Here is a 16487-nt window from a genome sequence, read left to right as displayed (position 1 = left end):
GGAGACAAAATCAATCTTGAAAATAAAAAGTGATATTTAATACTAACACAAAGTAAAAGAAGGCTTTTAATGTTTATGTATTTACCAGCTTCAGGTGAATAAGCAGGAAGTGTAACAGTGTTTGAACCTATAACAAGGGTTTGCCATCTTTACCCGTAAGAAACTTATAAACAGTAATGAAAATGCTGAGACACTGATCTCTGTAGCCAAGAAAAATATAAGCTACAACCTTGGTCTGGCCATGAGTATCTCATGAACATTCTTTTCTTCGCACCATTTCAACGGATAGCAATAAGCTGTAACAGACTCATTGTCCTGCAAATCTGCAGTGACAACTTTACTAGAAAATTGATTTGTTTTAAGAACTAATGACTCAGTAACCATGCAAAGGCATTTTTCCAATTTAATAAAATGTACATTGAGAAAGAAGAACTAAACCTGAGAGAGAAAAAAAGCCAATAAACACATCCAGCCAGATCAACCAAGTCCAAAAACGAGGTTCTCTTTTGCAAAGTTGAGGAGAGGAAATAGCCATCTGCTTCTTTTGTTTGATTTTCTGAATTTCACAAGAAAAGACAAAAAAAAAATCAGTCTAAACTTCCAGCACATCACTACTGTATCTATAGCAAATGCTAGTGGATCCCTGATACTGCTACAGCATCTTGAAACACTCATGTACAAGACTGATGAGTAGTGAATCAGACCAGATGTGCTATGCAGAATCAAGAGAGTGGATTTCCATATTGCAATAAGCACAGACTAAAGAGCAAACAGATTGGTTCCTGGAAGAAATACAAAAAAACAAAGACCATTATGGCACACAAAATTACCACTGAACTAAAAAATGACTTCATACAGATTGAGGGAACCAGAACTGAGTACCCAACTAAAAGAGGATTCATTTGTATACTATTTTATTCTTACGATTACTACAAAGATTATTGCGAACACCAAAGGTAAATTCAGTGACTCCTTTAAGCCATCCCAAAACTAGCTTGAACATTTAACCAAACTGTGGAGTTAAAAGAAAATCTTCTCAGAACCTAGGGATTAGGCAGCTGTGAATCTATTAATCTGTATATTTATTCATTTATATACTGATATCTAGGGATTAAAGTTTGTATTGAGAAGAAAAGTTTGTGATTATTGAGCACTTCTCTATATTCAAACCTTTAGAGAAAAAAAACAAGAAAAAAAAACAAATAGATATGCTGTATATTCCAAACTAAGAACATGCATGTTGTTTATTCCAAGCTAAGGAAAAGTAGGTTTGTTTTTCTTTTAAGGTATAAAAGAAATGCTTGAGTGCTTAATGGTGTAGCAAACATTAAAAATTGTAACTTATGAGGGGGGCGGAGCCAACTGCCTAAATGGCCGGATGCATGTTGTAGGAGCTCTGTCTCTAAATCCTGATATTCGGGGTAAAAACATGACTTAATAAATGGATATACAGCATTATTGAAGACTACTGCAAGTTTCCTTCATAAAATATCCTGCCAATCAAGTATGGTCGCTAACTTAAGCCTTCCATTGAGGCCAGGAATGAATAACCTGTTGACGCAGTCACTAGAACTTCAGAATTGGTCGTAGTGAGGCTGACAACCCATACTATCTGCATAGCAGTTGTTATATACATCCAGCCTACTAAGCTAGAACATCGACACAGCCACAGAAGTCATACCAGCAACACTATTGATTTTTTGGCGGAGAAAAGGGGAAAAAACTTGTATATAAAATAGCGACGGCTGAACACTGGGAGTCAATTGCTTTGGGCTTCATTGAGGCCTCCTTCCGGCTCCTAGAGACACATCTGATCAAGATTTTTGCTGAACCGGCTTCTAACTCCATTCCATCTACTCTGGCAGATTATTTGACGCTGCAAACATAGTAACTTGGTGAGGTGGTGTGGGTTAGTAACTCACTTTCATATGAGACTGCCTTGTCATATCTGGCCTCAAAGATAAGAACTTTGCAATCAAACTTTGTGATTAAGACACTACTTTACTTTATACGAAAAGTCTGCAATGAAGAGTAATGTATATTAGAGCTCACCTTGTTAAAATAGTTAAACTCATGGTGGCAATATGGTTACCTGTTTATGTGGTTATTTTTACTAATTGTTCCTACCTTACTTACAGGACTTAGCACTCTCTGCCTCAAAATGTCCCCAATATCTTAAGATAACTATACTGCTCCTATTATATGTTCTAGTATTGAAGCTATAGTATAGCATGGTATTTGTTTACATATATATCTTTACTCTTAGATATAGGTAGTGCAACACTATTAATGACGTTTATTCATTTGGGAGCCCCTTTGAACTGCATTCATAAGTACATACCAGTTGTGCTAAGGATGTCTTTTTTGCTAAACCACTATTGAGCCTGTGCTTTTATGGAAATCCACACCTGGATATGATTGTATTAGTTTTCTTAAAGTTTAATGGTTGTACCTTGTCAGGTGGGTCTCTCAAGCGGCTGAATGTGACACTCATGATAGTTAAAGAACCATGCTTGCTCTTTATTTGTATTTTAGTAACCTAATTATTCACTACTCATCTCTAGTAACCTAAGATGTATTACTTTCCAACTTTATACTGAATGCGAGATAAATAAGTGTTTGATGCTTACTCCATTTCATAATATGTGTCTGTTATTGATAATTAAGTGAGATTCATTCTCACCAGGAGCTTTCAGCCCCTTTTGATTCACAGCTTAATAAGCATATCTTTGACATAAAACAAATTGTACTATCTTCTCAAGGCTAAAGCTAAAATATATGGAATGAGAACAACTTGTAATCTACCGCAGAGTCATGACTAGATCCTTGCTGGGTATAGGGCCCATGCACAGGAGATAGGATCTAAAAATGTAGCCTCCCTTTTTTCTTTATTACAACACTGGTAGAATTGTAGTGTTAAAGGTAGTTACAGCATTTTTCAATCCCTACTTAACAATTGCATTATCTGTTTATTATTGACCTGCTTGTATATATCTTTTTATAAGGGGATATGCGGTGTCCATGAGTAATTTCAATGGGAGCTCTGACATCTCTCATCCCTTACCTAGCAAATGTTTTGTTTCGAAGAAAAATGTTACATTATCTCAAAACTTCAAAATACCCATAAGGTTTTACCGAGCAGGCTGGTCCTGCGTTATTCATACCAGACATTATCTCCTCTTTCACTGTATCTTAAATAAGTTAAGGAAAGTTTACCAAATCTTTAAGCTTGGATGGTTAGGTCCTATCCTGCTAGATATAATATAGGCCTTACATGTAAATCAGCACTTTCTATCCCTGTACTTCACAGCCATTCAGTTTTTCATGAAACTCTCCACATAGACAGGTTGTTGAAACATGCTTGTTTTAAGGCTCCAGGCAATAGTTTTCCATGTTCTTATATGAATGCACAATATTTTTCCCTCTGTTTGAGTAGGAACTATGTATCTTATCATAACTAAATTGTATGTAGTAGTCATCGTATATAGTGGAGCAAAACTTCACCTCTAACCCTCATATCTCTAGTTTTGTATTGCTACTAGTCTGGGAACATGGAACATATAGCCCCACTGGGCTAGATAAACTATTGGTCTCATATGTAACCCACTCCTTTCTAACTTTTCCTCAGGGTCTCATATGTCCATATACTGTTATATAAAGTAGCATGGCTCTATATGGCTATAGCCTGCTTATTTAATTCATATAACCTACTACATATATATACTCACCCCCCCAACCTATAATGTGTCCCCTTGTTTAGGAGAACTAAATATGCAGCTTTTCTTGCCTATGCTGTAACCCTTACCATTCCTTAAATAGCAATTCTTACACTCTAATACAGTGCTGACCTTATTTTTCCCATTGGCCTTAAAGGGACCCTAAACACCATCTGTTTTAATGTAATTATAATTTTTTTAAATCTATTTTGCTTTGTTTTATATATTATTTCTTTCTTTATTTCTTTATTTAGCATCTGCACATTTTTTTTTTCTTTCAATAATACCCCTAAACCACCGCCTACTGAATGCAGTGCTGGCTGACATGTTGTAACGCACGTTCTATGCGATACTCAATGCACACTCCCTTCTTCACTTGCATGCGCATACCAAGTAAAGGGACTTTAAACACTTGCCATTAGGTTATTTTGTTTTTTTTATTCATAATGTTTCTTTTGTTTTTTTAAATGCAATTTGCTATTTATTTTTATTATATGTTTACTTTTTTTTACATTTATTTCACTTTCTGACCGCTCCGTGCAGACATGGCAGAAAGTTATGTGTAGACAAACCTCCCAGAAGTCTCTGCTTTGCTGTGAGCGCGCACGTCTGTAGAGTTGTAGACAGCACACTGAGCACAGCATGACTAAATCTACAGAGATTATCTTAGTGTTTTTCCCTGAATAGTATCATTTGAACTGGCCTCATCTGTAAGCTAATAATTCATTATCATTTTTTAAAAACAAAATGTATTTACCCTATTTTTTAATCTTACTTGTAGTGCGAGTGAAAGAGGGACCGCCCAACACACTGCTCAGGGAGACAGCTGCTGTCTCATAAATATTACCCCTCTGTTTTTTCTATCCAAGCTCCCGGAGTCCCGCTCAGTTTATTGCACATCTTATACAGCTCACGCTCTCTGTGCATCTCAGGTTATGTGACCGCATCAGTGGTTTGTCTATTTAGCAGGCATTCCAAAGATCCTAAAAGATAGTGTAGGGAAGGGGATGCTTTATTTGTTTTGTGTTACGAGTATGTAGAGGTCAGCCACAGTGCTCTGTTCTATGTACATCAATTTATAATGTCACATAACCTGAGATGCACTGAGAGCTTGAGCTGTATAAGATGTGCAATAAACTGAGCGGGACTCCGGGAGCTTGGATAGAAAAAACAGAGGGGTAATATTTATGAGACAGCAGCTGTCTCCCTGAGCAGTGTGTTGGGCGGTCCCTCTTTCACTCGCACTACAAGTAAGATTAAAAAATAGGTTAAATACATTTTGTTTTTAAAAAATGATAATGAATTATTAGCTTACAGATGAGGCCAGTTCAAAAGATACTATTTAGGGAAAAACACTAAGATAATCGCTGTAGATTTAGTCATGCTGTGCTCAGTGTGCTGTCTACAACTCTACAGACGTGCGCGCTCACAGCAAAGCAGAGACTTCTGGGAGGTTTGTCTACACATAACTTTCTGCCATGTCTGCACGGAGCGGTCAGAAAGTGAAATAAATGTAAAAAAAGTAAACATATAATAAAAATAAATAGCAAATTACATTTAAAAAAACAAAAGAAACATTATGAATAAAAACAAACAAACAACCTAATGACAAGTGTTTAAAGTCCCTTTAACAAGATAGGTCAGCTACATTTAAAGGGACAGTCTACCATAGAATTGTTATTGTTTTAAAAGATAGATAATCCCTTTATTACCCATTCCCCAGTTTTGCATAACCAACACAGTTATATTAATATACTTTTTACCTCTGTGATTACCTTGTATCTAAGAACCTTCTTCCAGCCCCCTGATCACATGACTGTGACTGTTTATTATCTATTGTCTTGCAGTTAGCATTGTGTTGGGATAAATCTAAAATAACTCCCTGTGCCTGAACACAGTGTTATCTATATGGCCCACATGTACTTTTAGTCTCTTTGTGTTGAAAAGGAATTTAAAAAGCATGTGATAAGAGGCAGCCCTCAAGAGTTTAGAAATTAGCATATGAGTCTGCCTAGGTTTAGTTTCAACTAAGAATACCAAGAGAAAAAAGCAAATTTGATGATACAAGTAAATTGGAAAGTTGATTAAAATTACATGTCCTATCTGAATAATGAAAGTTTAATTTTGACTAGACTGTCCCTTTAATCCTTTCCTAGCTTAGTAAGACTTTTTACTACATTCCCTCTAAAGACAATTAAAATGTATTAGGGCCCATATGTGGCTCATTATAGCGCGAGAGGGACTTATATCACCTAAAAAGAGGTTTCAGTTTTGCCTATCAATTATCATAGTTACTGTTATTTCCACTGTTATGCAGGAAGCAGGCAAATGTATTACTATATAGAATGTCTATGTACTCTGTTTCAATGTTTCTATTATATGTATATCTAATCTTTGTACTGTGTAAAAATCTCAATAAAAAATTAAAAAATAAAAATTGTAACTTATAATTGTCCAGCATATGCACAATCAATTACTACAATTATACCCTCACTTTGTAAAAATAAAGATTTGTTTAGACTGATGCTCTCACTAGTAATCTGTTTTTATCATCGAAACCCTCCTTTTATGATGCAGCGTTTTTTTAAAAGAATGTGACACAGAGTTGTTTCTCTATCACAACTAGAGCTGCAACAACTAATCGTTATAATTGATAATAATCGATGAATAGTTGTCAACGAATCTCATAATCGATTAGTTGGTTTGCAATTAGTTGGTCTGTGCACAACACCAGCTGCTTAACTCCACTGACCTCCTGCACATGGTATTGTGTTTTACGGTTATGTCCTTAGCCTAAAGGACGTCTACAGACGTCTACTTTTCACTTTTTCAGGACAGTATAAGTTTACAACTATACCTGGCTTATGTGCAACCCAGAAATAATAGGAGTCATCATTTGGATTGTTTATATTAAATCAGGTGATTTGGAACTATGCTTTGCATGATATAGTGCCAAGCTTGTGATTTAAACAGCCCCTAGATTGATGGGAGTTATTTAAATTGATGTGCACTATTATCTGTTTGCACAATTATTACCAGATTGCTTGCTATTGCTGATTATATGTACTGTATAAATAAATGTATAAGGCTTTGTCCTGTTATTGATATATAGTCCTTAGCGCTTTTGATTTGTTTTTTATTGTTTTTTTATATTTTTACTCAGTTGTGATATGTACCAGATTCATCATTTATAAGTATATATCTGTTATTTTTAGAGCGGACTAGATATTTTCCCCTAATCTTATATATAGCTGGTTATTTACCATTGCATATAGATATTCAAGATATATTTTATGTTAGAATGAAGTCAAGGGTTACTTTATTGAGCGGCCCCTTGCCAAGGAGGAAGTTCTACCTCTTTTCAAACAGTTTTTGTTTTGTTTAATTATAAAACTGTGCTCTGTTGCTTATAAATTGTACAAACAGTTGTGTCAATGTAAAGTTTTAGTCTAAAGTTTATATTTGTAACACTCAAGTGGATTCTATTGTATACAATTATTGATTCTTTTTTTATCCAATTAGTCGATTCATCGAAAAAATAATCGGCCGATTAATCGATTAAGAAAATAATCGTTAGTTGCAGCCCTAATCACAACCCAAACAATTCACTTCAAAGTATCTCGCTCCTGTGAAGGATAAAGCGGTCTTCCAACCAACATTTAAAAGGTTTCTGTGAAAAGAATAAAGCCTGCTCTGGTCAGTTGCATGTTGCAGCCTATGTTCTTCCTATCTTGAGGTACAACAAGTCATTTTAAAACCAAGAATACATATATAGATGTATTCCAATTCAGACACCTAAAATGACTTAATTTACAAGAAGAAGTTTCAAAAACAATATGCTTAGTGGTATCCAAAATCCAGTGTTTCACCCACAAAGATAACAAAAGTGGAAAATTTAGCAGGAAAACAAAATCACAAACAGGTGCCATGACTAATTTTGTCACAGACAGTTTAGACAAAACCTCAATCACAATACCTGACAGGAGAAATAAATCCTACGCAACATTCACTACCTGGGCAATGCCCACACAAGTAAGAGGTAGCTTATATAAAGAAATGACTGAAAAGCTACCTTTAAAGCAGATTCAGCACATCACTCATTAAGTAGCCAAGAATATTTTTGCACTTAGATAACCTGCAAAGCAGATATGGAAAGGATAAAACATTTACCAGATTATTGTAGCATGAGGTAAAACTATAGTTCCTTTGGCCACAACTTTAAAATCTTTGTTCCGTTGCCAAATTGTTCAAACTTCCTTTGAAGATCAATGGACAAACTAATAACATTAAAGTAAATATTTACCTTCATAATAATAGCATATGCAGTACTAGAACCAATTATCATAATGGGAAATATTCTGAGGCAGAGAAACTGCTCCTTTGAGGAGACCAAGAGTATAAATCCCACAAACCATAAGAGCTAAAGAGATGCTTACGTCTTATTAAGAGCAGGAGAATATTTTGTATGCAATCATTAACTTTAAACATTAAATTTCAACTAGTGCCTAACGTTTTTCCCAGGGTTATACTAAACCTCCGAAATAACAAGCAAAACCTCTAAGTGAGCCGATTCCTTTGAAACAAATTACAGAAGCACATGAATTACACTGCTTAGACTGGCTGTCTGAGAAAAAGGCTAAGCAGAATACAGAAAAATGTCCTAACACTTTGACATGTGTCAAGCATCACTACCTTCAAAGAGGATGTGCTACACTCATGACCAGATTTCACTTGAAACAAGACTATCAGCAAATACCTCAACCTCAAAACACAAAGTATGGCACCAAAAGCCTTAGCAGAGTTACAATACCCTTTGGTTATCTGTAGTGGAAAGGAGAGCCACTACATGAGCAAGAGAGGCCCTGTGGAGAATGATTATGGGACTATGGACATAAGTCTAAGCAGGAGTCTCTTGGGGACAAAGTGAACTTTAATGTGACATCAGTGTAATAATACTGTTGCTTTCCAAATCTTCCAATGCCGAAACATGTTAAGACAACATAAGCAAACACATCTCGTAGCAGTCCGAAGTGTTTATATAATACAGAAAACACAATGCTGTAGGGAAAAAACTATATATTAAAAACATAAATTATGCTTACCTGATAATTTCATTTCCATCTGTGGGAGGAGAGTCCACTGCTTCATTCATTACTTGAGGGAAATAAGAACCTGGCCACCAGGAGGAGGCAAAGACACCCCAGCCAAAGGCTTAAATACCTCCCCCACTCATTCTGCCAAGGGAACAAGGAACAGTAGGAGAAATATCAGGGTATAAATGGTGCCAGAAGAACAATATTAAATTTAGGTCTAGCCCGTAGAAAAAGAACCTTCCAAGACATAGTTTAATGTCTACGTCATGCATAGGCTCCAACGGAGCCCGTGCAAAACCTAAAGAACAAGATTCAAACTCCAAGGAGGAGCAATAGATCTAAACACAGGTCTGATCCTAGCAGAGCCTTAACAAGTGACTGCATATCAAGAAGATCAGCGAACCTCTTGTGCAGTAACATAGACTGGGCCGAAATCTGCCCCCTCAGGGGACTTGTAGAAAAGCCCTTCTTCAGGTCATCCTGGAGAACAGAATAAGTAGGTCCTCCACACCTTATGATAGATGTGACAAGCAACCAGCTACGAGCTTGAATGAGAGTAAAAATAACACTCTCAAACAACCCTCTTTTGATTAGGACTAAGCGTTCAATCTCCACACAGTCAGCCTCAGAGATCTAGACATAGATGAACAAAAAAGACCTTGGTCAGCAGATCCCTGCAACAAGGTAACCTCCACGGAGGAGATAACGACATCCCCATTAGTCTGTGAACCATATCCTTTGAAGCCAAGACGGAGAAATCAGTATCACTGACGCCTGCTTGATTAGAGCCACTACACTAGGAAGTAATTGTAACGGCCGTAAAAGATAAATTAGAACCTCCAAGGCACCGCTAATGCATCTGTTAGCTCTGCCTGAGGATTCCTGTACCTCAACCCATATCTGGGTAACTGGGTAATGAGACGTCATAAGATCCTCCTCTTGCAAATCACTGCAAACACTCGGGATGGAGAGACCAATCCCCCGGATTAATGTATTATCTGCTGAGGAAATCCCCTTCCCAGTTGTCCACACCTGGAATATGGATCACTGACAGCAAACAAATGTGGGTCACCGCCCACTCCAGAATCCGAGATACTTCCTTCATAGCTAGGGAGCTTCTCGTTCCCCCCTCATGGTTGATGTAAACCACCAAAAAATATAATCTGATTGGAATCTGATAAACTGGGACGAACCGAGCAGATGCCAAGCCTTCAGAGCATTGTATATTGCCCAAAGATCCAAAATGCGATCAGGAAGGAGCTTTTCCTCATGAGTCCATAGGCTCTTCCAGACAGACTCGCAACCGTAGTCACAATCACCCCGGATGATCTTGAGACAGACATCCCTTGGGACAAGTGATCCGGACAAAAACCCCAGAGAGCGATTCTCTCAATCTGTTGTCCGGAGAAATCGGTTGAGACAGATACGAATGATCACCGTTCCACTGCTTCAGCATGCGCAGTAGCAACAGTCTGAGGTGAAACCTGACAAGGAAATTATGTCCATGCTGGACGCCATGAGACCAATCACCTCCATACACCAAGCCACAGATGGCCTTAAGGAGGTCTGGAGGGCAAGACATGTTGAAGCTAGCCTGTAATGTCTCTGGTGTGTTAGAAAAATTCTCATGTCTGTGGAGACTATTATAGTACCCGGGAATTCTACCCTGGTACTCAATACAAGAAAACTCTCTCTAGATTTATCTTCCCTCCATGGGATCGAAGAAGACAGAGGAGATATTCCGAATAGTCCACTCTCCGAAAAAACTTCTTGGAGAATGCAGCGTTGGCCGGGATCAACCCCGGGACAAATACTTGGAAGGCAGTTATGCTCCCCACTATACCAGCTAGACCAAACAGAAGATCAATAAACTGGAAGTGCTGGTCCAGGAACGCAAACCCTAGGAACTGGGAGTAGTCCTTGAGGACTGGTACGTGAAGGGAGCATCCTTCAGGTCTATCGTGGTCATGAACTGCCCTTTTCAACGAGGGGAAGATGGACCTATTGTCTCCCTCTTGAACGAGGGGACATTTAAATACTTGTTTAAGCATATCAGGTCCAAATCGGACGGAAAATTCCCTCCTTCTTTGGAACCACGAAAAGGTTTGAATAGTATCTTAAACCTCTCACTGCGATAGGCACCGTGACAATAACTCCTAAGAGAACAGATCCTGTATGCACCCCAGAAAGGCTGAACTTGGGTGGCAGAGACTTGAAACCTATCTAGTGACCCTGAACTTTGACCTCCAGGACCCATGGATCCTGCACGTCCCTGAACCAAGCGACTGAAAAGAGCGTCAGTTTGCTCCCTACATGATCCAGAAGAGGACCGGGGACCACCCGTTCATGCCGACTTAGACTTAGCTTCTTGCTCTGCTTGGATTTATTCCAGGACTGAGCCGGCGTCCAAGAACTCTTGGTTTGCTCAGGCTTAGCAGAGGACTGCTGACATAGGCTTTATCAAAACGAAAAGAACGAAACTTGTCCTCAGACTAGTTCATATTCTCTTGCGGTAGAAGGGCACCCTTGCCCCCTGTGACCATGGAGATAACTGAATCCAGGCCTGGACCAAACAAAATCATTCCCTTAAAGGGGAGGGAAAGAAGTCTAGACTTAGAAGTCATATCCGCAGATCATGACTTCAGGCAGAGCCCTACGCGCCTGAACAGAAAAGGCTGAAGTCTTAGCATTTAGGCGAATAATCTGCCTAATAGCATCACAGATAAAAGAATTAGCAACCCACAAGGCCGTAAATCTTTCCTGAGTAACGTCGAGGGGACCTCTGCACCCCGATCAATCCTATAAAGGAGTCACACAAGAAGGTAGTTTCTCCAGCAACCGCAGCAACGGCCGCCTCCGGTTGAAACAAATATTCCGTATGTTGAAACAACTGTCGTAACAGAGTTTCCATCCCTTATCCATGGGCTCTTAAAATGAAGAGCTATCCTCAACCGGGATAGTAATACGTTTAGCAAGGGTGAAGATAGCGTCATCCCTTTTAGGGACAGAACCTTGCAACTCCATTGAGAGTCTAAGGCCGGGAACGATTTTTTAAAGGGAGAAGAGAGGAACAATCCTGTCCCATTCATTCTTAATATGTTTGCCATCTTACAGGAGCAGGGAAGGATAATACAATATACAATTTAGGAATTAAAGGTTCCTCAGGCAATTTAGCCTCTGGAACCACTGAATTTGCCAAACAACTTCCCTTAGAAGAAAATGCAAATTCCTAAACTAAAGTCTGGTTCCTCCGCAGCCGGAGGTTTAGAGGCAGTAGACTCTGACCCAGAATGTTCCTACTCTGAAGTCTCAGAAAGAACATAATCTTCTGATAACCTATCAGTTAAATCCAATAAATTATCTGATGTACTCTGGAAAGGAGTGCAATACGTAACCTTTTGCTTGCGCTTAGCAGGGCGAGGTAAAGCATTAAAGGCCGCAGACACTGCCGTCTGAGCTGCGCAGTAACGTCTGGTGAAAAATGGCCCCCTCCAGATGAAGGATCAGCAATGCTATAGGAAACTGCATGTGTAGAGAGATAAGCATCTAGGGTATGCACCTCACTGGACGACAACTCCTCAGAGGTGGTATCAAACATGTTTGATATTAACACATTATGAAGGCATATGGAACATAAGGCCTTCTCACATTATAAACGGGAATTACTTTTTAGCAATAGAGGGCGTGCCCTCTAAGAAACAGAATCCTCCATCGCTAGTGCAATAACCTGAGAACTATAAAAATAAAACATTTTACTAAAAAAAAATGCACCTTTATATCCTAATGGCTGTGGCACTCACCACTTCCCATGACCTAGACAGTACAGAGAGTTAGGACTCCTTTCTGATAGACACCAGTCAGGAAAGATGGAAGAATCATATGGTGCACAATGCAGGACCGACCCGGCTATGAGAAAAAGCACACCAAGCTTATAAACTGCATGGCTTCCGAAGTGAAAGTGAAACCTGTATATTCCATAACAGCCTATGAGCCCATAACATATCACACATAAAAGCAGCATAAAATTAAATAAACATTTAAGATTATTCCCCCCTGTTCAATAATCCACCTCAGGAGATATTAACACTTGATTCTATACAGATAAAAGGAGTCACACTGTGACCCTGTCTTCTAGCGTTATCATACATGTATAAAAAAACGAAACGATCTTACCAGAATCTATGCCGTGGAACAGGAACACGGCCTTTCAAATGTGACAGGTTAGTAGCATGGCTCCTGACATGGACTTGAGAGCAGAAAGCAGGTAGCGAAACTCGTTAAAGCTGATTGCTTAAGGAGCTGTTCATATGAGTCGGGAGGGTTTCGCAGAAGAACTCCCCCTGCATCTCCGGACTCTAAGTTTCACCCATGCTCTCACTGAGAGGCTGACAGGACTACTTAAAACTCCAGTCCCATTGCGAAATGTACTACCCTCCATAAGAGACTACTCCGAATCTTCCAACACTTCTCTGCAAACCTCCTGTGACGAAAGACAAAGAATGACTGGGGCATGAGGGGAGTGGGGGAAGTATTTAATCCTTTGGCTGGGGTGTCTATGTCTCCTCCTGGTGGCCAGGTTCTTATTTCCCACAAGTAATGAATGAAGCAGTGGGCTCTCCAACCATTAAGATGGAAATACTCCGTGAAGAAATATGGAGGAAGTTCACTACCCATATACTCCTAAGTGCCCATAAATAAAGAACATACAACCCAGAATTGCTGATGATTTAGCTAGAACAGGACGGGAACACCAACATTGCACAAAGCTGTGCTAAAGAAAGTATAATAAAATGATTCAAAAGTAAACCATTTTTCTTGCATACTGTGACCACAAATAGGGTGCAGGCAGCCAAAATAAAGACTTGGGGTGGCAGAACCCTTGCAGTAGTGAGTATCCTAAACTGAGAGGCATCAAAAAATATTTTGGAGCTAAATAGGGCATGAGTCATTACACCCCAACAGAACATGAATACATCACTATAATCTCGGGGGGGGGGGGGGAGTGTCAGCAGAGGAATGTCCACACCAAATTTTAAAACTTACAGTAAAGAAGATGCTCCTGAAAGCCATGATGAGAAATCAGAGTACTTATGGGTATTGGTCTACAAAAACACAAAAAGAAATGAGAGATAAATTACTTTCCAGTGTTCAATTTGTTATATATGCAATTTTTTGCAATCCACAATATATAAGTGGGTGGGAAGGAAATGGGGTGGGAAGGAAATGCATCAAGGGTATATTTGTGCATGGGTATATGTATGTGTGTTCAATATAATATGTGCAATTAACTAAAATATAGTAAAAAATAAGAAAAACTCCACTACCTTAGATATTATTGTGCTACAGTGGCTTTGCGTAATTGCATTATCCGACTGGAATCATTATGTTTGAAGAAGTTTATAACTTCTATTATTATTTATTTCATACAAATTAGCTTTTGTTTTTCAACAACCCACTGTCTATTGCAAATGGTCAGTTATGTCACTACCTGACATTCTCAGTTGGGTGCTTCTTCAGAACATTATAAATGAAGCTGGAATGCAGGAATCTGCCAGCAGGGGGAGCCTGCAATCAGCAATCACCATTGCCAGTGCTTTACTGTGATCTCATGGTATTTTACTGAAATCTCACAAGATTTCATAGTAAACTTCTTTAAAGGGCCATCATACCCAAATGTTTAAACACTTGAAAGTGATGCAGTATAGCTGTAAAAAGCTGAAAATATCTCCTGAACATCTCTATGTAAAAAAGAAAAATATCTTACCTCAAAAGTTTCTCAGTAGCCACATCCCATTGTAAAGGACTTCTAAGCAGCAAATCAGTATGTCTGTCACGGGACAGCTGAAGGAGCGAGCTTTCGTGCACACTCATCTTATTTCCCTATTCAGTGTAAGGAAGTTTACAATGAAATCTCATGAGAGTTAAGTCAAATCTCATGAGATCACAGTAATAGAGTTCATGGCCTCAGCACTGTTGATGCTGATTGGCTGCTATTCATTTCTTCATTTTTTTTTTATTACCCTGCAGCTGGGCAGTAACGGAGTATACCTTTCTACACAGAACTTACTCTGCTGAGCTGAGGAAATTGTGAGGTAAAATATCTTCCTTTTTTACATAGAGATGCTCAGGTGATATTTTCCTGTCAGCTTTTTACAGTTATACTGCATCGGTTTCAAGTGATTTAGCATATGAGTATTATGTACCTTTAAACTAAGGAGGGAAAAAGTAACTGTGCTGCACATGTCAGATGCACAGTTATTTGCAAGTCCCAGGGCATGCATCCTCATTGGATATTTACTAGTCAGATTTTATAGCTATGCAACAGCACTTTCAAGTTAAAAGTGATTCAACACAGAAAGTAATGCTATCACTATAATTTAACTTGCATTTGCTTCTAGTTTAATAATATTACCTGTCTGGTAAATAAGTGTATTGTGAACTTTGAATAAACTTCACCTGAATATAGCTAGCAAGCTAAAGGGATATTAAACACTGAGATTTTTATATAAAAATATGTTTAATTATGTGTAAGGAAACAACGTTGCAATATTTGTTTAATTATTTATTTTGCCCCCTTTTTGTGCAATTTAGCTTTGAAAAATTGAGCAATTTCTAATTCTCAAAACTTGAAATGCACCTGGTTGACTCATCAAGGCTAACCCTGCTACATATCTGTCACTAAGTTGCTTTATTAGATAATAACTTCAAAACAATTAATTTTATACTAGCTTTATGACATTTGGCTCCACGAAATAAGGCAAATGATTGGTGGCTATTGAACACTAATAAAAAAGGATTTAATTTGTTTTAAAAAGATGTCAGTCTATAGCCAGCAAACAGAAATCTTCTAATTACAAGGTGTTTACTGTCCCTTTAAATCAGGGAGATTTCCATGTGCTAAATCAGTAAAAAAAAACAAAAAAAAAACTCCCAAATAACCAAAAATAGGATAAACTATGAAGACCAGAATAATGCCAATTCCAGAAGGCCAGGATGGAGTGGTATAACGTAAAGGTATTAGTAGTGGAAGATTCCAAGTAATGTTCAATTAACCTCTCGAGAGATAAAAAGCAAAATAGTAAAATCGGTAAGGCACAAAAACATGCAATTCAAGCAGATGGGTACTCGAATTCCAAAGAGCTATAATTAAGATCTTAGTATGAAGGCATTAGGTACAATGCCCCATGGCTATCTTGGAAATACTGGTACTCAAAGGTGATGATTGCAGTCTGTGTATTAGTCCTGTTGTTTTTAATAAATACTTTTAACCATCACTGGGGAAGTTACAAAGCAAGACACAACCGTTCTGCAGAAAATAATACACGTAGCATAATTGTGTAGTACTGAAAGGGACACTGAACCCAAAAAAAATCTTTTGTGATTCAGAAAGAGCATGCAATTTTAAGCAACTTTCTAATTTACTCCTATTATCAATTTTTATTTGTTCTCTTGCTATCTTTATTTGAAAAAGAAGGCATCTAAGCTAAGGAGCCAGCCAAATTTTGGTTTAAAACACTGGACAGCACTTGTTTATTGGTTGGTGAATTTATCCACCAATCAGCAAGAACAACCCAGGTTGTTCACCAAATATCGTTCGGCATCTAAACTTACATTCTTGCTTTTCAAATAAAGATACCAAGAGAATATATTAGAAGAGTAACCAAGAGAGTAAATTAGA

General features: G+C 38.2%; 1 protein-coding gene across 1 annotated transcript in view; it reads right to left on the bottom strand.

The window, feature by feature from the left end:
• UFL1 (UFM1 specific ligase 1) overlaps window positions 1-16487 on the bottom strand; it is a 226186-nt gene that overhangs the window by 112469 nt on the left and 97230 nt on the right. The window contains exon 7 of the mRNA XM_053710557.1: window positions 13853-13911. Within this exon, the coding sequence (XP_053566532.1) occupies window positions 13853-13911 (59 nt within the window). The remainder of the gene's footprint in view (window positions 1-13852; window positions 13912-16487) is intronic.

The sequence above is a fragment of the Bombina bombina genome, chromosome 4, assembly GCF_027579735.1.
Source record: "Bombina bombina isolate aBomBom1 chromosome 4, aBomBom1.pri, whole genome shotgun sequence".
Taxonomy (NCBI): domain Eukaryota; kingdom Metazoa; phylum Chordata; class Amphibia; order Anura; family Bombinatoridae; genus Bombina; species Bombina bombina.
Note: the sequence above shows the minus strand (reverse complement) of the source record. Positions and strands in the feature narration are given on the sequence as shown.